General features: G+C 39.2%; 1 protein-coding gene across 1 annotated transcript in view; it reads left to right on the top strand.

Moving 5' to 3' along the window:
- CCDC36 (coiled-coil domain containing 36) overlaps positions 1-21828 on the top strand; it is a 69651-nt gene extending 47823 nt beyond the window's left edge. Inside the window, exons 7-8 of the mRNA XM_031959306.1 lie at positions 19414-19517; positions 20088-21828. Of these exons, the coding sequence (XP_031815166.1) occupies positions 19414-19517; positions 20088-21239 (1256 nt within the window). The 3' untranslated portion in view covers positions 21240-21828. The remainder of the gene's footprint in view (positions 1-19413; positions 19518-20087) is intronic.
- Positions 21829-22341: the final 513 nt, after the last annotated feature.

Here is a 22341-nt window from a genome sequence, read left to right as displayed (position 1 = left end):
AGTTAATGCCAAGAAAGCACAGTTCTCCATCAACCAGCACATATCAATCATATGTGGAACCATCGGTTATAGTAAATAGTAAAATTTTGAATGCTGTGGATAAGTTCACTTACCTTGGTAGTATACTTCCAGGGTATACATGCTGATAATGATATTGACCCCCATAGCTAGAACTAGCTCAGTGTTTGAAAGACTCTGAAGGAAAGTGTGGGAGAGGAGAAATATTAGACTATCAAAATGAAAGTTTACAAAACCATTGTGCTGACCTCATTGTTGTATGTCTGTGAATCTGGATAGTATACTAACGTCATGATAGGAAACTGAATTGCTTCCATTTAAATTGTCTGGAGATAGCTTGGTAGGATAGATACCAGACAATGAGGTCCTTTCTTGTACTAAACTGCCAACCATTCCAACTCTAATGTAGAGAGCACAACTTCATTGGGCTGGTCACATTGTTCAAATGTCAGATGTGCACTTATCAAAAAGACTATTTTATAGAGAACTCGTACAGGGCAAATACCCTGTATGGTCACAAGATGGTCAGAAAAAGCAATAGAAGGATGCTCTCTCAGTCTATCTTAAGAACCATAGAATTGATTGTGTGACATGGGAGACACTAGCACAGGACTGCCCAGCATGGCATGCCCTCATCAGAGAAGGTGCTGTGTTCTATGAGAAAAGTAGAATTGAGTTAGTCTAAAGGAAACACAAAACATGCAGAATTAGAGAAACTACCCAAGTGTTCATATTTGTGTCCGACCTGTGGCAGAGCATTCTGAGATCATATTGATCTGATGATCCATAGTCGCACATACCATAACTCAACTCTAACATACTGCCTTTGGAATCCCCTCCAACATTTATCATTATCTTTTCCTGTCATCTTAGCCAATCTAATAGGTACGAGGTGGTACGTCCGAATGGTTTTAATTTTTTTTCTCTAATTAATGGTGATTTAGAGTATTTTTTTTTCATGACTATAGATAGCTTTAGTTTCTTCATCTGAAAATTGTCTGTTCATATCTTTTTATCAAATGGGGAGTGACCAGAGGGTGAATTATTAAGGGAGAATTTTATTCATGGATGAGGATTCTGAAGAGTTGCCAATTTGGGAACTCAGTACTTTTACTTTTTTTTACTTATGCCTCAAGACTCTCTTCCCCACCTACAGCTCAGTCTTTGCCTCCTCATTCAAAACACAACAAGGCAGGCACACTGTGGCTAATTATTACCTTTTGAATGCATCTAACTCTATAATCCATCAGCAGTTCATTTCTTCGTCATGTGGTTAGCAGATAAGAATATACAAAGTCTACATATGCTCTAAATCAGGGAGTAGGAGACTTCTATTACATGCCATCATACCTTCTGGAACCAGACTTTCCTCTTGCCTCTTCTTCATGAGGATAGCATCAGCTGAAAATGATGTACCCAGAAGTATTATATTCATTTGAAAAAGAAAGGCAGAAAAGACACCAGCATCTAGATCTTATTTCCTTTATCCTGTTACACACTTCCTGACTGTTGGGGATCATCGTTGTTCTACCAGTCTCTCTTTTTTGAAATCATAGTCATAATTGTGGACTCAAGATTAAGTAATTATAATTAAAATAGTTAAGATGGCAAAACAAAGGTATAGCTTACACAAAAACAAAGAGTGAGATAGAGTAGAGAGTCTATGAACAAGCAATTATTGAATGTTTACTATGTGCAAGGCACTCTGCTAAGACTAGGGATGCAAAGGAAAAAATTCCTCATGGAGCTTGTATTCTAAAGGAGGAGAAAACATGAATCTAAATAGAAGTTTAGTCAAAGGGCTATAAGAATCTGAGAAGCAACATACCACTTTTACCTGGAGGATGAGTGTAAGTCAGCAAAAGGCCTTATGCAGAAGGAAGGATCTGAGGGAGCTGGGTGGGACAGGGAAGAGTAGCATTTCACTTTTAGTAGATTTGAATTGCTCTATTTTCTGCAGACAGGGTTGCCAAATTGGGGAAGAAGCATAGAATTCTTTTTCTTGGAATATTATTAGTGTCCCTTTATCTTCATTAGTCCTCTTTCCCCCACTTTTTTTCTTTTCTACTAAGATTATTGAAAACAGAAGACTCAAAGCCATGAATTGATATGCTTGGCTCTAGTAAATCTGACTTTATCTAAATTACACAGACTTTCTTCATTTCCCCAGTTAATTTAATCTTTAATATTTGGTCCAAAAGAATATTGCTTTTTCTGTAGTTACTGAGGGCCAGAAAAGTAAGCCAGTAGTTCACTTGTATTAGAGTCTTAAGATACTAATAATGGATTTCAGCATGTCCAAGAAAAAATATAGATGTATTAGGGAATTTATGGTTTTTAATAAATATCTTTCAAGTAAAAAGGACCTAGAAAGAATGTGTTATTAGCATCATAAATCAGCTGAAAAAACAAAGATGGAATGGAATCATGTCTCAAAATGACGTATTTAGAATATTGAATCTAGAATGGAAACTTTGCCCTTTTTTGTTATATTGTGATTTTATTGGAATTTATGCTTCTATGCAACAATGGTTGCTAAGAAACATTTCTATTTAGGTACTCTTCTATAAATTATAATTAAATCCTACACTGCAAATATCACAGAGGTATCTTAGAAGCTATATGAATAATAAACATCTCTTTTGAGTTTAAGGGTTTCTTCTTAAAATAGAAGAAAATAATATTTTTTCTGAATGATGGGTAAATTTTTATGTGTATTTGTTATAAAAAAAAAGTCTGTTTTCTATAACATAGCTACTGTATTTTGCAAGATTAGAGTGTTGGGTCATGTTGCTGTGGACCCTATTCCAGCCCTCTTTTTCCTTATATCAATCCTTATTTTGCTTCCCTATAATTTCTACTCATTGTTACTAAGTCTGTTGTTGTTGTCGTCTTTGTCGTTGTTGTTTGTCCTTCTTTCTGGAAGAAGACCATGACATTGGGGAAGGGAGGCTGTGACGTGCAAGGACTGAAGTGAGGGAGGGCTGGGTGAGGGCATCTACCTCACTTTCCCTTCCAGAACTATCTGGGTCCAGTGGCCAGAGATAGAGCAAGACAACTGGAGATGGCCCTAAGAAAGAACAAATCTCATCCCTCTCTCCTGATTGTCTTCAGATATTTAAAGATAATTGTATGATTCCAAAGGTCTTTTCTCCTCCTGGTCTAACATCTCTAGTTCCTTTATGCAATCTTTATAAGGCATGGCACTGTGCCTTTCTTAGTATATGGAGCCTGAGCTATTTTGGCAACCATATGACACTGTTGACTTATATTTAGCTTTCAGTCCACTTAAAACCCCTTATCTTTTTTCACATGAACTGCTATCTAGCAGTTCCCCATTTTGTATTTGTAAAATTGAGTTTTATAAACCAAAGGTTAAGACTTTATTAATAAATTTTATCTAATTTGATTTGGTCCAATCTCCAAGTCCGTCAAAATCTTTAGAAATACTAAGTATGCCATCCAGAATATTAACTTTCCCTTCCAACTCTGTGACAGCTACCAATTGGGTAAGCATGCTGTCCATATGTCCTTATATAAATTGCTGACAAAAATTCTAAATATCATAGGTCAAGCACAAATTCCCTGGGCCACTCAGTCAGCAAGCATTCACTAAGTGCTTACTATATGTCAGACACCAACATCCTGAAATCCAAAAAAAGGCGAAAATTTACTCTTGCAAAACAGAAATTCTAATGGGGAAGACAACATGTAAGTAACTAGGTAAATACCAGTTATATAAACAGCAGAAGTGAAAGCAAGCCTAGGAAGGAAGGCATTAGCAGTTAGCAGGGCCAAGAAAGGTGGGATGCAAAAGGTGAGATTTGATTTGTCCTAAAGGATGTCAAGGAATCAAGGATACAGAATTATTGAGAATATCAAATGAGGGAGGTAGAATCAAAATGGCAGAGCAGAAAAGCACTCAGCTAAGCTCTCCCAAATTCCCTTCCAAAAAAGTTCTAAAATTATGCCTCACGTTGAATTCTAGAGTGGCAGAACCAACCAGAAGGTCAACTGAAACAATTTTCTAGCCTAAGAAAGGTGACTCACCAGAGTGGTGGTGGGCGCCTGAGTGCAGCACAGCCTGTGCCTTGGGGGCTGCTGCATTGGGCATCAGATCTAGCAGCAACTTCAGGAGCTCTCAGGACAGGATGGTAGTGGGAAGCAAGATGGGTAGACAACTAATGAGAGGAGATTGGAGGGGACCCTCTGGTGGAACTGAGTTCAGGATTTTATTGCATTGGATCACAGTCCCTGGGACAAAAAGACTTGTGACCAGGGCATCTAATAGCCCAGGTTGTGGTTCAAGGTAGAGAGGAGAACATGTGGTCATTCACAGAAGTGTGAGGACCCTAGTGTCAATTCTAAGATAGAAGGCAGCATTAGCACTTGTGGTTGTAGGAGAGTGGGGAATCAAGTCACAATTCCAGGGCCAGGAGGAAAATTGAAGGAAAAATGAGAATGATGCAAGAAAATTATGAAAAGAGCATCAACAGCTTGATAATAGAAGTGCAAAAAATGCTAAAGAAAATAACACCTTAAAAAATACAATTGGCCAAATGAAAAAAAGGGAATGTCAAATGAGACAACATATTGCAAACCTCTGAGTGCTTTATGTATTTAGTTATAAGTGCTTTGTTGTTATTATAGCCCCAAAGGATCCTCTCATTCAGCCTATGAGTAAAATACATGTGCTCCAGTGAAAGTGAAGACAAAATTATAATTGTGTTAACATCTGGGTCTTTTGAACCAAGTTACTTCTACTGCAGAGTCATATCCAAAGTTTTCATTCCTTCGAATTCCTTGTTTTCTGACCTTTTGTTCTCTTAGTTCAGAGCTTCTCAAACTTTCTGCTCACCACTCCTTTTTACCTGAAAAATTTTTACATTACCCTGGGCATTTAGCTCTATAGAATAGATATGCAAATCAAACATTTACTCATAATCATAATTTTGTGATCCCCACATTCAGTTGCAAGACCCCATATGGGGTTGTGACCCACAGTTTAAGAGGCTGGGTCTTAGATAATAGACTCAAGTATGGACTATTAAGCATTCTTAGCCTCATAGTCAAAAGAGAAAAAAAAATTGCCTCACATGGATCTCAGTTTTTGATGACTGGTACAAGGATTCTGTGTTTGGCATTGAGGTTATAGAGATGAAAAATGATACAGTTCTTGATCTTAGAGAATTTACAGTCTGCTGTGGGAGTGGGGTAGGGATATATACTATGTACATATAAGTATAGTACAAAGCAAAATGTAATGGAACAAGAGAGAGATCCAGGTAAAATGCTTTAGGTAGTGGCTGGTCTGGGCCTTGAAGGAACTGCAAGGTTTCAGCAAGTGAAAATGAGCAGCTAGAACCTTCCAAATACAGGGGGGACAGTCTGTGTGAATACATGGAAGAGAGCAAGGGGCTGGAGGAGAGCAAGGATCATTGCACAATCCTGTCTTTGTCTATAAGGTAGCATGTATGAAAGAAAATAGTGTGAAATAAGATTGGAAAGGTAAATTAAAATCAAATTATAGAAGACTTTGTATAACAGGTTAAGGGATTAATAGTACTTCATCTTGAGAGTATCCATCAAAGATTTCATGTGTCACCAGCTGGTGGAAGGAATGTTTCCACTCCTCATAATGAAATGTGTTTTTTGTTTGTTTGTTTTTGTTTTTTGTTTTTTTACTAACCCTTCCTTTTTTTTTTTTTTAAAAGTTCCTGCTGTGTCCTTTTTCCATCCAGGCAAAGGATCAGACTTGCAATAAGTGTTATTTCTGTAACATTTTACCATTTACAAAGTACTTTCCTAACAAAAATTCTGTGAAGGATCGGTACCTCCATTTTACAGGTGAGGAAACTAAAGCTCAAAGAAATGTTCATTTCAAGAACTCATGATTTTATTAGATCCAATGCAATAATTATGAATCATTATTTATGATTCCAATATATTAGATATTGTAATATTGGAGTTGAAATCAGGGGATTTAGATTTAAATCTGTGTGGCTTAGGAAGAGTCAATTAACTAATCTAGGCCTCAGCTTTTAAAATGAAGGGGTTAGGCCAAGTGATCCTGAGAATGTAAAGACAAATGCAAATTGCAGCCATTAAATGCAGGGGTCCTCAACTTGGGATTTGTGAACTTAAAAAAATTAATAACTATATTTCAATATAATCTGTTTCCTTTTTAATTCTGTGCATCTAATTTTATGCATTTAAAAACATGGTTCTGAGAAGGGACTTGCTGGTTTTACCAGATTGTCAAAGAGGTCAATTATACACAAAAAAGGTGAAGAATTTCCCCCATGAAAGAGGGTCTTCAGGAGTTGCCATGGTTGTGGATGTTCATATCATGCCTAAGGTGGCCCTTCTTTGGGTATTGAATTTTTCCACAGCTACACTGGTCCCCTGAAAATAGATGGAAAGTTCTTGGGGGTCTCTTCTTGCAGCCTATCTTCATAGGGTCCTTCAGAATTTAGACTGCATTAGCATAGAATTCTGGGTTTACTCTATTACAAAAAAAGGGAAGGTTTTAATGGGTAGAGAATTGTTTTACCACTAAATGTATTTCCTAGTTGAGATTGCAAGAAAAAAGATGAACTAAATTATTAGAATAGGGCAATTAATCAACCCAGCAGGATTTTTGGCATATTTTCAAAGGAAGAAAGGCAAGAAAAAAATTTTCATTCTTTTTAAAGAAACCTCTATTAGTGACTTACAATTCCAGATCCATTTGTCATTTCTTAATTGATTTATTTAATAAATATTGAGGGCCTAATATAGCGAAGGCCTGTTGCTAGGCAGAGGAAAGCACATCTGTTCCTGGCCACTGTTCAGTGGCTGTGCAGATACTTGGTCTCCATCCTGGGCTGATGCAGCTTTTGCCCATTTACTTCCACATCAGGACTGAGGCTGGGCCCTTGGGCTGCTGTATTTGTACAGAAAGGCAGCAGAAGGCACAGGATGAACCCACTCAAGAGATAATGGAGGCCATGCTTCATTATCTGCAGAGTCATTCTGGTGCTACATAGAAACCACAAGAAACAAGTTTTGTCCTGACTCTGACACCGACTGATGGGGGAAGAAAGGGGTAATCAGGGAGTGGGAAGGCAAATCACTTGACTTTTACAGGGGTCCTCAAACTTTTTAAATAGGGGGGCAGTTCACTGTCCCTCAGACTGTCGGAGGGCCGGACTATAGTAAAAACAAAAACTTTGTTTGTGGGCCTTTAAATAAAGAAACTTCATAGCCCCGGGTGAGGGGAATACTCTTCCTCAGCTGCCGCATCTGTGAGCTTCATTTTGTTTATCTATGAAATAAAGAGGAAACATCTATTTCAGTTCTGATATTGTATAATTAAGTTTAACAAACTGCTTACTTAATTCACAAACATCCACTAGGTAATCTGACACTGGAAAAATAATGACATAAATAAAATAGCCTCTGGCCTAAAGGAGTGTAAGATTGATCTAAGGGATGGAGAGTGTTAGGGAACCCAATTAGAATATGATTCAAGGAAAGAAGAACATACAGAGAATTCTAGGAGAATCTGAAGTGGAAGTGAGCAGAAACCACTGGTGGTGGTGGAAGTCCATATTGACTTCATGGACGTGATGGCACTTTAGCTGAGTCGTGAAAGAAGTAAAAGACTCTGATGGGTAGAAATGACAGCATAATAGGCATAGGAAATAGTTTGGACAAATGCCAAGTCTGAAGATGGAGCTTAGAATTCCCAGAATAGCTAATGGTCTAATTTAACGGAACCTGGCATTTGTGAAAGGAAGTTAAATAAGGCTGGAAAGATAGGTTAGAGCTAGGTAATGGAGAGTTCTTTAAAGGTCAGACTAACACATTTGTATTTTGTCTTAGATACAAAAGGGAACAAACAAATGTATTTGAGTAGGGGAATGATATAGTAAAACTGAGCATCAGGAAGATTATTTTAGTAGTCACCTATAGGATAAATTAGGTATGAAAGAAATAAATTTTTAAAAGCATTCATTAAGTGTTTACAACATGCAAGGCACTGAGCTAATAACATAAAATAAAAAATAATAACATTTTTAAAGGGCAGTGAAGAAATTTATATTCTAATGGGGGAGTCATTTCATATAGAAGACTTCAGCTGTACATCAAATGGAAGGTCTCAAGGTCCCCAAGAAACCGAGGAAAAGCAGTCATTTATACAAATGGCAAAAATTATATCAATTTCTGATATCTAATTATTTGACAGTACCAAAGGCTTTGATGATGAGATCTTTTTGTTCCCCGGGTGTTCAGGAACTGTAGCTGTAATACTTGCTTTTATAGTAGCTGCTAGGCTGTACCTCCAATTTGATTGCTTCCCGGTAACTGTGCTGGAAGCCTTGTTGGTTTCCAAGGCTTTTAGACTCAAGGTCCTAGGCAATCTGCCCTAAGGTCTGAAGGAAAATGGTGACAAGGTGTTTGTGGGAGATTGACTCTCACTCAGGATTACTTGATGCTTTCTTCAACTCAACTGACTCCCCTGTCCTGTGGAAGACTATAATGGAGATAGTTGGCCAATCCTTGTTTTACAGGAGTTGTGTTCCCCACCCCCACCCCTTGCTATTTGGAAGAGTGGGGTTAGCAGTAGGACTAGTGGTCTGGCAGGTGCTCCCTTTGCTATGACCCATTGCCAACAGTTGGTCAAAAAACGGTTGGCTGGGTCTTGATATGAGGACTGGGGTGGGGGGAGGCAAATGTCTCCACGTAGCAATTCTTGAATGTGCAGCAGAAACATAAATCTTACTTGTTAGGTGTTAGGGAGATAGTGAAGGTTTTTAAAGCAGATAATAGCTAAAGACTAAATAAGAACATTTCCAGCTCCAACAATCCATAAAAATATGTTCCTTTCCTCTTTGAGTTTCTTTTTTTGTTTCTGCTTCTCCCAATAGGTACCCCAAAGTTTTCCATTACACCAGTATACCAGGAATCAGCACAGTGTATTAGTCTCACTTTAGCTTAATGCCATGACTGCTGGCTTCAGGGACTCACCAGGAGCTTTGGTAGTCCAGCAAATTCTAAAAAAGGCCACCTCTGGGAGAACCTGCTAGTGTCTTCCCCTTGAGAACTACTTACCCTCTGCTTTGTATTTATCTTGTGGGGACTAATTTATTTATGTTCTCTCTTCTCTCTATAAATTGTGTGCTGCTCAAGAGCAAAGCTTTTCAATTTTTCTTTGTACCCCTGGTCTTAGCACATCATCTGACATTATGAATAAGCACTTAATAAATGTTTGCTGAATGATTGATTGCTCACTCAAAAAGGAATGATCAGGGAAGGTTTGATGGAAATGCTGATTCCTGAGGTGCAGCTTGAAGAAAGAGGAAAAAGATGACCTTGGGGATGAAGGTGAGAGCCATTTCAGGTTTGAAAGGCTGGAATGTATAAATGCACTGATGTCCACAACAAGTGATACCTGAAAATTTAAGGTTATACCATTAAAATTTAGAAGAGTATAAGATTGGTATCTTTCACAGCTATGATTAGGAGGACAGTTATTAATCAAACAATTTGTTAAAAAGAAAAAAAAAAGATTTAAGCTGTACAAAATTGAAAAGTTTTTGTGAAAACAAAATCAACATAGGATAAAAAGGGGAAAATGCTGAATTTCTTTTTTAGGTGAATTTCATTTATTTCTTTTTTTATATATAGCTTTTTCTTTACAAGTTATATGCATGGGTAATTTTACAGCATTGACAATTGCCAAACCTTTTGTTCTAATTTTTCCCCTCTTTCCCCCCCCCCCTCCCCCGATGGCAGGTTGACCAATACAGGTTAAATATGTTAAAGTATAAATTAAATACAATTTAAGCATATATGTCCTAACAGTTATTTTGCTGTACAAAAATAATCGGACTTTGAAATAGTGTACTATTAGCTTGTGAAGGAATCAAAAATGCAGATGGACAAAAATAGAGGAATTGGGAATTCTATGTAATGGTTCTTAGTCATCTCCCAGAGTTCTTTTGCTGGGTGTAGCTGGTTCAATTCATTACTGCTCTATTGGAACTGATTTGGTTCATCTCATTGCTGGAGATTGCCAGGTCCATCAGAATTGATCATAATATAGTATTGTTGTTGAAATATATAATGATCTCCTGGCCCTGGAAAAGTCATCTTTTCCTAGAGGAAACTGAGGTCCAGGAACCTTAGATAATTGCTCAAGATCACATATACAGTAAATGTCAAAAAATGGAATTTGAATTCAGGTCTTCTAATTCTAGTGTTTTGTTGCACACATATTGTATTCCCTGTCCCTCACTTCTCCCAATAGGTGAGAAGTAAGTGGAAGGGAATAGTGGTTTTGGGGAAAGGGACTGTTTGTAGTTTAGTTAATAGGGGCTTAGACCCAAAGAGGCAAAGAAGAGCCTTTTCAGCTTATCATTTGTGGCTGAGATTATAAGCCCTTGGACTAGGTCCATTTCTCTGAAGGAAGAAGGAAGGAAGGAAGGAAGGAAGAAAGGAAGGAAGGAAGAAAAGGAAGAAGGGAAGAAAGGGAAGGAGGGAGGGAGGGAAGAAAGAAAAAAAAGAAAGGGAGAGAGGGAAGAAGGGAAAGAGGGAGGTAGGAAGGAAGAAAAGGAAGGATGGAAGGAAGGAAAGGGAGGAAGGGAAAAAAGGAAGACAGGAAAGAAGGAGGGAGAGAAAGAAAGGAGGGAAGGAAGGAGTTATTATTAAACACTTACTTTGTGCCAAACATTGTGCTAAGAATCAAGCACAGATTGCTGGTCCCTGCTAGAAGCTCCTCCTTTTATGAGCACAGAAACAAGAGTCAACATGACCATCCTAGTGGGTAGCTATAGTGTCTGCTTTGAGTGTTTCTGAGACCCTTGCCAGAGGCCATCCTTGTCCCCTCAAAATGCTGGGTCTTGAAAAGAGAATAGTTGAGACAAATTGCTAGGTCCTGAGCCCTAAAGGCTCATTGACTAATGTAATAATTATAGAATACAGAGAAACACGGGAAGACATATGAGTTTATACAAAATGAAATCAGCAGAACCAGGAAAACAATGCACAATGGTTACAACAATAAAAATTGAAAGAACAACTATTAAAAAAAAATCAAGAACAAATGCTGTGAAACTTTATTGATCAAGCTTGGCCCCAAAGAAGAGTTATCAGAATTCACTTTTTTCTTTTCATTGCAGAAGTGGAGGACTTTGGATGTGGAACATCTCATAAAGTGTCAGACGTGGTTGATATGTGGTTTAGTGTTCCTCTTTTTAAAAATCCTTTGTTCTTAGAAATGAAGTGGATGTAAAAAAAAACAAGTAATACCAACAGAAATTTTTTTTTCTTTCTTTTTTTTTTTTTTTAAATTCAATAGCCTTTATTTACAGGATATATTCATGGGTAACTTTACAGCATTAACAATTGCCAAACCTCTTGTTCCAATTTTTCACCTCTTACCCCCCCACCCCCTCCCCAGATGGCAGGATGACCAGTAGATGTTAAATATATTAAAATATAAATTAGATACACAATAAGTATACATGACCAAAACATTATTTTGCTGTATAAAAAGAATCAGACTCTGAAATATTGTACAATTAGCTTGTGAAGGAAATAAAAAATGCAGGTGTGCATAAATATAGGGATTGGGAATTCAATGTAATGGTTTTTAGTCATCTCCCAGAGTTCTTTTTCTGGGCATAGCTGGTTCAGTTCATTACTGCTCCATTGGAAATGATTTGGTTGATCTCGTTGCTGAGGATGGCCTGGTCCATCAGAACTGGTCATCATATAGTATTGTTGTTGAAGTATATAATGATCTCCTGATCCTGCTCATTTCACTCAGCATCAGTTCATGTAAGTCTCTCCAGGCCTTTCTGAAATTATCCTGTTGGTCATTTCTTACAGAACAGTAATATTCCATAATATTCATATAGCACAATTTATTCAGCCATTCTCCAACTGATGGACATCCATTCAGTTTCCAGTTTTTAGCCACTACAAAAAGGGCTGCCACAAACATTCGTGCACATACAGGTCCCTTTCCCTTCTTTATAATCTCTTTGGGATATAATCCCAGCAGTAACACTGCTGGATCAAAGGGTATGCACAGTTTGATAACTTTTTGAGCATAGTTCCAAACTACTCTCCAAAGTGGTTGGATTCGTTCACAACTCCACCAACAATGCATCAATGTCCCAGTTTTCCCGCATCCCCTCCAACAATCATCATTATTTTTTCCTGTCATCTTAGCCAATCTACCAATAGAAATTTAAAAGAAAACAAAAAACATCAATGCACAATGTGAGAATGAAGCCATAATGTTTTTTTGTTTATTTGTTTTGCTGAGGCAATTGGAGTTAAGTGACTTGCTCAGGGTTACACAGCCAGGAAGAGTTAAGTGTCTGAGATCATATTTGAACTCGGTTCTCCTGACTCCAGGACTGATGCTCTCTCCACTGTGCCACCTAGTGCCCCTATGAAGCAATGTTATGATGAAAATTGCCCAAGGGATTTAAGCCACCCTCTCTAAGAATAAACACTGAGAGAAGAAGAGCCTGTCCAGATTTTTATTTTAGTTTTAGAAATACATTTTATTGACGTCTTTTGTGTCTGAGTCATATTTATTTCAACTATTTTAATTTCTTAAGATTTAATTTCTTAAGATTAAATACTTAATTGTGACAAAGAAAAACAAATCCAAAAAAGGACATTTGATAAAATATATCTGATAGTGCATGCAATATTCTGGCCTACTAATTTTTTATGAATCTACTTTGAGAGGGGAAGTACATTTCATTTTCTGTTCTTAGGGACATCCATTGATTTTTCAGTTACTCAGAGTTCAAATTCCTTTTAGCTAACTTTTTCATTTACATTGTTATAGTGATCACGTATATCATTTTCTGGGTTTTGCCTAATTCATTCTGTATTGTTCAAATAAAAAATCCCTGTTTGACATTCAGAGACCTGTATAAGCCTGTGTCCCACAACCATTTCCTTAATATTTTTCCAGGCTTCTTACATCTTCCCCTTCCTACCCCTCCCCATCCCTGATGATCCATCAACCCTGGCCTCCTTGATGTTCCTCAAAGAAAATACTCCATTTCCTGATGACTCTAGATATCACTGGCTGTCCCTCATGCTTCAAATGCTCTCCCTCTTCATTTCTTACTTGGCTTCCTGGCTTCAGATCCCAGCTAAAATTCTATCTTATATAGGAAGTCTTTCCTGGTCTCTCTTAATTCTGGTGCTTTCCCTGTGTTAATCACTTTCTATTTATCATATATATATATAGTGCATAGCTGTTTGTTTTCTCTCTCATTAGACTGTGATCTCCTCAAAAGATGGAATTATCTTTTGCTTTTTTTTTGTATCCCCAACTTTTAGCACAGTATCTGGCCCACTTAATAAATGCTTATGGACTATTTAAATCTTTTCATGTTTATCTGCATTCCTCATATTCATTTCATAATCCACAGTAATATCCCATTACATAAACATACATACCATAGTTATTTTTGACCATTCCCTAAACAATGGGGAGCCTATTTTTACTAGTTCTTTGCTAGCACTGAGAGTGATGCTATGAAAATTTTGTTATACATTGGACCTTTGTTTCTATCTTTAACTTTCAAATGTGTCTCCATGATTATTTAGTAATTTTTTATTTTTTCCCCAATTACATGTTAAGATAATTTTTAACATTTCTTTTTTACATTGTTGGTGAAGTTATAAACTGATCCAATCATTCTGGAGAGCAATTTGGAACTATGACCAAAGTGGGACTGTTTCCCAAGGAGATCATAAAAAAGGGAAAAGGACCCACATGTGCAAAAAGTTTTGTAGCAGCCCTTTTAGTAGTGACAAGGAACTGGAAACTGAGGGGGGATGTCCATCAATTGGAGAGTGGCTGCATAAGTTGTGGTAAATTAATGTGGTGGAATGTTATCCTTTTGTAAGAAATGACCAGCAGGATGATTTCAAAGAGGCCTGGAGAGACTTATGTGAACTGATGCTAAGTGAAGTGAGTAGAACCAGGAGAATATTGTATATGGCAATAGCAAAAATATACAATGTTCAATTCTGATGGACATGGTTCTTTTTAACAGTGAGGTGATTCAGGCCAGTTCCAATGGACTTGTGATGGAGAGAGCTATCTGCACCCAGAGAGTGGCTGTGGGGATTGAGTGTGGATCTCAACATAGTATTTTCACTTTTTTGTTGTTATTTGTTTTCTTTCTGTTTTTTTTTTCCTTTTTGATCTGATTTTTCTTGTGCAGCATGATAATTGTGGAAATATGTATAGAAGAATTACACATGTTTAACATATATTGGATTGCTTGCCATCTGGGGGAAGGAGTGAGGAAAAGGGAAAACATTTGGAGCACAGAGTTTTGCAAGGGTGAATGTTGAAAACTATGCATGTATTTTGAAAATGAAAAGCTTTAATAAAAAATTAAAAAACAAAAAAATTATATTTAAAAATTTTGCTTTTCAAATTCTCTTTTTCTCCTCCCTCACCCCTCCCTGAGACAGTAAACAATTTTTTATGTTATGCATGTACAATCATACAAAATATGTTTTCATATTAGTCATGTTGTGAAAGAAGATATGATCCCCCCAAAATCCATAAAAATGGTGAAAAACAATATTCTTTAATATGCATTTAGACTCCATCAGTTCTTTCTCTGGAGGTAGATAGCCTTTGTTTTTAATCACGAGTCCTTTGAAATTGTCTTGGGCCATTGTATTGTTGAGGATAGTTAAGACTTTCACAGTTTGTCATCATACAGTTCTGCATTTACTAGGTACAATATTATCCTGGTTTTGCTCACTTCCCTTTGTATCAGTTCATATAAGACTTTCTGAAATCATCCTGCTTGTCTTTCCTATAGTACAGTAGTATTCCATTCTGTTCATATACTACAGCTTGTTCAGTCATTCGTCAATTAATAAGTATCATCTCGATTTCCAATTCTTTGCCACCACAGAAAAAGAGCTGCTATAAATATTTTTGTACAAATAGGTTCTTTTCTCTTTTTTTATGATCTCTTTGGGATATAGGCCTAGTAGTGATAGTGCTGGTTGTAATTCTAAATTATTCTCTAGAATGGTGGTAGGCTAGAGCAAGATTACCTGATAAGCAGAGGAGTTTGTATTTCATCCACTTGACAATGGGTAGGGATGGGGTCAGATCTATGCCTTAGGAAATTCATTTTGGCTTTAATATGAAGAACGTTTTGGAGAAGAAGGAGATTAGAAACAGGGAGGCCATTTAGGAGGCTATTAGAGTAATCCAGGCAAGAGTTGATGAAAGCCAGAATTGGTTGGTGATTTTGAGTAGAGAAAAAGGAGGAGACGGGGATGTTGTGAAAATAAAATTGACAGTATTTCCTGCCTGATTGAATTCAAAGGGTAAAGGAGAAGGAAGACTCCCATGCTTCAAACCTTTGTAAAAACAATAAATAAATAAAGATTGGTGAGGGGTGGGGAAAGCTAAACAGTTTCATTTTGGGTTTATGCAATAGCCAGGAAGAGAGTTAGAACAAGTGGTTGGCAATGAAGGAGTAGAATACAAGTGAGAAGTTAGAATAGATATTATTGATTTAGGCATCCCATGCATAGAGATGATTCTTTGAGCCCATGAGAACTGCTGAGATCATCAAGTATAGAGAATAGGGCCCAGGGCAGACCCCAGAAGAAGAAATAAGGAGGGAAACAAACCCTCCTTAAGCATCCCCTGTGTACCAGGTGCTTTAGAAATATTCCCATTTAATCCTGAGAACAACTCTGGGAAGTAGGTACTATTATTATCATCCCATTTTACAATTTAGGAAACTGAGGATGATAGAAGTTAAGTGCTGCAGCAGGGTCACAGAACCAGTAAGTGTCTGAGTACAGATTTGAACTCAGATCTTCCTAGTTGCAGGCCTGGTGCTCTAATCTAACCTACTGTACTATCTGGCTACCTGCTGGAGAATATTCATGCAGAGAAGCCAGGGGATGATTATCCAATAAAGGAGGAGACTGAGAAGGAATGTTTAGGCAGGTTGGGAGAGAGGGGGGAGGGAGGATGGGGGAGGTAGGGAGGCAGCGAGAGGGGCCAGAAGGGCACCCAGCAGTGGAGGTCCCTGGTAATCACAGAGAGTGTAGGGTCAGCCATGTGCAGAAGTGCGGGAGAAGAAAAGAAGTTGAGGGCAGAGGGAGCATAAATGGCTTTTTCCATGAATTTGGCCTTGGGAGGAAGGAGAGGTAAAGGACAAACATTTGAGGGAGACCCTAAAGTCAGAGGATGGATCCCGAATCTCACTTTTACCTGGCGGGAGCTGGGAGGCACAGTAGATAGAGCCCTGGGCCTGAAGTCAGGAGAATCTGAGTCCAGATCTGCCCTCAGAGCCTATAGCTGTGTAACCCTGGTAAGTCACTTCACCCTGTTTGTTTCAGTTTCTCCTCTGTAATAAACTGGAGAAGGAAATGGCAAACCACTCCAGAAAACCCCAAGTGACTGAACAACAATAAAACATCACTATCTCTCTGGTCTTTCCTTTCTTCACTGTAAAATGAGGGGTTGGATTAGATGTGTTTGGAGGGTCCTTTCCAGTTCTCATTCTAGGATTACACAGAATCCCTTCTGATCCTGTGCCATAGGCCTGGGTAAGAGTTGGCTGGTGCCTCTAACAGGACTCTATTAAATTCACAAATAGGACCAATTTAATAGCCCCCCCAAGATACTGAAAAATGGGGTAACCCTGACATAGTCATCATGATTCAAGGGGCTGGTGTTTGGGGGCCTGAGGCCCCCAGCCTCTTCTTGAATCTTTGCAGAACCAATTTCTGGGATCGCTTCTGGCTCTGGCAGGTCTATGGATCATGAAAATAAAGTATGAAGAAGAATACGATCTCCCGCCTGCCTCAGGGGCCGCCTCCCTCCTTTGCTGCCTTCCTCCACTTTTGTGGCCTGTGACTTCTCTGCGCTTTGGTTTGCTGCTCTGTAACATGAGCGCGCTGTGCTAAACGAGACAGGCTCTCAGATGCTGTGATTCCCAGCCCAGAGAGGGACCTGGGAGGGGCGGCGAAGGGGGGCTGCCTGGCAGCTGGTGGAGAGTGGGAGAGCCGGCACTTAGTGCAAATTGCAGGTTGGCTGCTCCCAGCTCCCCTGGGGCCGGATGCCGGCAGAGGAGACAAAGGGCCTTGTCTTAGAATGGGGGGTTTGGATGACTGTTCTCAGCTGGAATGGGTGGCCGCCACACACCGTGAGTGTCCCTGAATCAAACTCCATGGGCTTTAATGATACTCAGCCAATGACAGCCTTGCTTCACCCACTGGAAAGCTCTGTTCAGGTGCAGCATTTGAGATTCTGTGCAGGTTTAGCATTTAACCCAATTCTGAAGCTAATCTGACTGAGGCAGCTGTACACCTCATTTTAAAAGCAGTGACCCGGCCCATTAGCAGCCTGCACAATTAGTCCCTGAGCCACAGGCGAGCCATTCTTCTCTCCTGGGAGGGGGGAGGGAGAGAAGGGAAGATTAAAGCAGAGTCTCACTCTTTCTATGCTGACTTCCTATTTTTTTTTTTTTTTTACTTTGAAAGAAAGCCTTGAGTAGGATGTAGGATGAGAGAAAGAAGAATTGGATTTGGGATTTAGCATCATAGGATTTAGAGCCGGAAGCTTATTAGCAACTGTCTAGTCCAACCTCCTCATTTTGCAGATGAGGAGTATGAAGTCCAGGAAAGGAAGAGGGATGTGGCCAAGGAGTCAACAGGAGAGCCACAATTCTCAGTTAGATTCTCTGACTTCAAATCTAGTGGGGCTTTTCATCCACTCCATGCTGCCATTTTTCAATTTATATATTAGGGTTTTTCGTCTTTTGTCTAAACTTGGTTCTGCATTACTTAGGTTCCAGTCTTCACCATCCCCCATATACATTATATATATACTCTACTTGCAAATGGGGAGGGGGTGTTTCTAACACTAAAACTAACAAAAAACTAACATACCTAGAACTTCTAGTTCTAACATTCTGTGACTCTTAGCTTTATAAACTTTCTTAGAAAGGTAAAGTGGGAGCTGCTTGCGGAGCCATTTTCCTTCATCTCAGATAGATATGAAGCTCAGCTTAGGTCAGGTCAACAAACAGTGAGACCTCCACTCTGAAAGCTTATCCTGGATGTCTCAGGTCTACTTGGTGAAGGAATTTTCCTTGCTTCAGAAGCAGACAGAGAAATAAATCGGAGCTTGTGTCTGGGCCAGGGGGAAGTGGCCAGGAGTCTGCTGTTGGGTTTGCATGCCTCTGTCCTCACCTCTTATCTCCAAGCACCCACCAGGACCGAGAAGGTTATTGTCCCCCAGAGTTGGGTGCAGAGAAGCTTGGTGGATGGGCCCTGTCGCTTTGCTAGGAGGGACATGACTGGTATTCTCACTCTTTCCTGTGATGTGGCCCAAGGGATCTTCTCTCTGCTGTGTTCAGGAACATAGGCTCTCTGAGGAGGAAGGAAGAGTCATACTTCAGCAGACTGAGAGACTCCCGCAGGAGATGAGTGCTGACCCTTCCTTTGTTCCTAAAGCCTCCCTCTTGGAAAGCAGCCTGGTATAGCTGACGCCTGCCATTGCAGAGTGCTGAAAACTTTCCAAAATGCTTCTTTATATGCACCATCTCATTTGGTCTTCCCAATGACCCTCCGAAATCAGGACTCTAGAAATTATCTCCATTTTACAGATGAAGAAATTGTGGCTCAGGTTAAATGGCTTGCCCATGGTCACACCAAAATTATCAGAAGTCTTATTTCCAGAGCCCATAAAAAGCTCCAGACTTGGAGTCAGAATGATAATAAACATTTGTTAAATGCCCATCATGTTTGGAAAACTGCGCTCAGACACTGGGGAAAGAGGAAACGAGATCCTTGATCTCCTGGAGCTGACAGTCTGGCTAGAGCAGTGAGACAGAAATGCTGATCGGTCTACTACACACTCATACAGTATGGAATGAGAAGTCTGCCACAGGAAGTTATTAGTAATCAAGAGTGGCTTCCTGAAGAAGGTAACATTTGAGTTGGCCTGTAAAGGATGGGTAGAAATTCTGGACAAAAATGAGTAGTTCCCTATTCTAGGCATAGGAAACACCATGAGCAAAGGTAGAGAAGCATGAGGATTCCATGGGTAGGAAGTTCTGGATTCAAATCTTGCTGCTGCCACATCCAAATGACCTTGGCCATTCCACTTCTGGAGTTTTTTTTTTCCTTCTTCATAAACTGAAGAGCTTAAATTGGATTTTTTTTGTTTGTTTTTCGCTTTTCTAAATTTAAATTCTGTACTTTAGGTGCTATGTCAAAATAATATTCCCTATTAGGAAGAAGCCATGTTGAGCTATGAACCAAAGTTAATCCCCACAGCAGATAAGGATGTTAATTAAATTCCTTTTTTAGTGCAAGATAGTATCCAAGCCCGTTGTGACTTAATATTAGAAGCTCTACGAGACAAAAGCAGAATGGAGCAGAGAGTCCTAGAGATGGAGAAGCAATTTGAAATTGTAAGTAGGGATCTCAGTCCCCTTCCCCTGTGTGTCATTGGGCTTTTCACAAGCCCTCTGGGCTCCTTTCTATCATTGTGAGAAATGTTAGCTGAAGAACATGACTGGAAAGGCACCTTCAGGTCCATCTAACTAAAATCGCCTGCTAGATCCACAGCTGGAGATGAGCAGTAACACAGGCCTTGCCCTTAAGGAGCTAGTTCTTGAGCTAACAAATCCCTTTGAACTGATGTAGCTCAGGGGTTCACTTCTTTTTTTGTTGTTGTTTGTTTGTTTGTTTGAAACTGATATTGCTGGAAGTGTCCTGTAATGTGATGAGATTGAGGGATTCTCTTTTTTGGGCTCAGATAGAACTATCAGGGCACTGCTTTCCTGAAGAATTGTCTATTTCCCTCTAAATCTCTTTAGAATCACGTATTTATATCAGCTCACAGGGATTAAATGCTTCTATTTAAAGTTTTCTTTCATTTTGTTGAATGCCCCTTTTTTGTCGCTCTGTTTGTCTATATGTCTGTCACATATTTTTGATGCTCATTGACTAATGGTTTCCCTCTGACTGTCTTTCCCCAGAGAGAGAAGGAATTTTCAGATTTGAAATCCACTCTGAAGCATCTTGAAGTCCTAGCAGCCGAACAGAGCAGACAGCAGCAGAAGCTATGCAACCAATTAGAAAAACTCAACTTCCCCAATGTTTTGGCTGAAATGTATTCACCTGGTTCAAAAGCTCAGTTATCCTTCCGTGTGAATGATGAAGATTCCCAAACCTTTCCAGCTCTACACCAGGTCTCCAGACTCGCCAGGAAAGGGAAATCAATTTCAGAATCTTCAGATAAAGGTGAAAACATCCTGCTTCCTCACCTGGACCGGCCATCATCATCACACCAACGTGAAAAACAGAGTGCCAAGAAGCAAGAAGCTGGGAGGGGAAATCAGAAGCACTATACAAACACAGGGACTTTTTGGCTCAACCAGAGAGGTCTGAGTGTACAGGATGAAGCTGTGCAGACTGATTTAGAGCCTCAAGCTCCTGCTAAGAAGTTGCCTGAGAACCATGACTCCAGTGGCTACTCCAGTAACTGCAAAAGAGACTTGACAGTTGAAGAAACATCTCAGTCTTCATCAGTGACTATGAAGGATTTGATCATTAAGACCGGGCCCACCTGTATTCCACAAGAGTGTCAGCCAACAGCTCTATTTTGTAGTAATACACAGTATCAAAATAAAGGGCTTGAACAGAAAGACAAGGAAATAGGCTTAAGAAAAAGAATAAAAAGGAAAAAGCCCAGGAAATTTCAAAGAAACACATTTATAAGGGGGAAGAGTTCAGCCCTTTCAAGAGATACCGCTACTTTCAGCCCAAGAGTAGAGGATCCCCAGTTTGCAAATTCTGGACAAGAAGATATATTTCTGGGTCAAGTGGAGGACCTCAAGCAACCCTTGCCTCTGCTGCGTCCCTACAAAACTCTGCGGCCTGTAGAGAAAGGAAGAGCAAAGGCAGATAGCCCCACCAAAGCAGCAAACCAATTCTTCTATGATTCTTCTTCTCCCTTTCCAAACAGTTCCGAGGCAGACAAGCAGATGAGGTGGTTCAGTGACCTCAGTTCTAATAACCTGAGTAGCCCTCATGCCAGGGAAGCTGAGAGAAGTACATTTTACCCCATTGCTTTTGACAGCAGTGATGATGAGAAACCCTTCTTCGGAGCTCCTAATCACCATTCCTAACCGACCGTTTCTGCAAAGGTACCTGTGAACAATCACTCTCTTTTTCCAGCTGGGAGAGTGAAATGAAATGCATCATTCTGAGCTTATCTTGTGGTCGGGAGAAGACTGGGATACGTGTGCCCAAATGAAATATACTTGGGAGCCCTCACTAAAGAATTCAGTGTCTTCATTCTCCAGAATGGAGTTTGAAAGGTTGGCCAGAACTTGGCAATGTTCCTTAGAATTTCCTTTGAAACACAACCATATTAACTAAAACCTGGGAAGACTCGATAATGACTTGGTTTACACCTCATTGTTTTCAGTAGGAATGTCAATTTTATTATTGAAGATTTAATTAATATGAAATGACCTTAGCCAGAGGAATAACTCGTACATGAAATTATATATTTCCAGTGTTTTACTTAAATCCTTCTGAGGTTTTCGCTTGCAATTTTAGTTTTTCCCTATTTCTTCCTATTTGTAGTTTATGTTGCCCCTTGTAGTTTTGCTTTATCGGTAGACATGCTGTCAAGCATCTAAACAAACATATACCGAATACTGTTGTGAGGCATATTAAAATTAATTGTATCTAAAGCATGGAATTAAAAAGCTTTTGACAAAAATATTCTACTTAAGTGCTGTAGTTTTACTATTTATATCCCAGAGCTATCTGTGTTTACACTGGACTTCATTTTCTTCAAACATTCACATGTGATTCTTATTTTAAATCTTTTCCTCTCATTTTCACAGGGACCTTAGAGACCTTGAGAAATAGAAATATCCTATGATGTGTTAAGTATTGACTTCAATTGTTTTCTCTGGGAAAGTCTTCTGACTTCTCCACCGGAGGCCTAGAAAGGGATCAGGACCTTAGTTTTCTAGGCTTTGGACATAATTGCATTCTGTCCTCTTCTCTTTTTTTCCCCTGTCCTTTTCCCCTCATGATTCTGCAGTAACGGAGAATTACTGCTCAGAGAAATTTCCCATCCAGAAATTCTTGCTTTACATTGACACATCATTTTTTTTTTTTGAATACTCAGGTTATTTTGTGTGTGTGTGTGTGTGTGTGTAAACTACCTGATGGGGCTCCAAGCACTAGACTACTGATTTGAGTAACTAATTC

This window comes from Sarcophilus harrisii, chromosome 1 (assembly GCF_902635505.1).
Source record: "Sarcophilus harrisii chromosome 1, mSarHar1.11, whole genome shotgun sequence".
NCBI lineage: Eukaryota > Metazoa > Chordata > Mammalia > Dasyuromorphia > Dasyuridae > Sarcophilus > Sarcophilus harrisii.
Note: the sequence above shows the minus strand (reverse complement) of the source record. Positions and strands in the feature narration are given on the sequence as shown.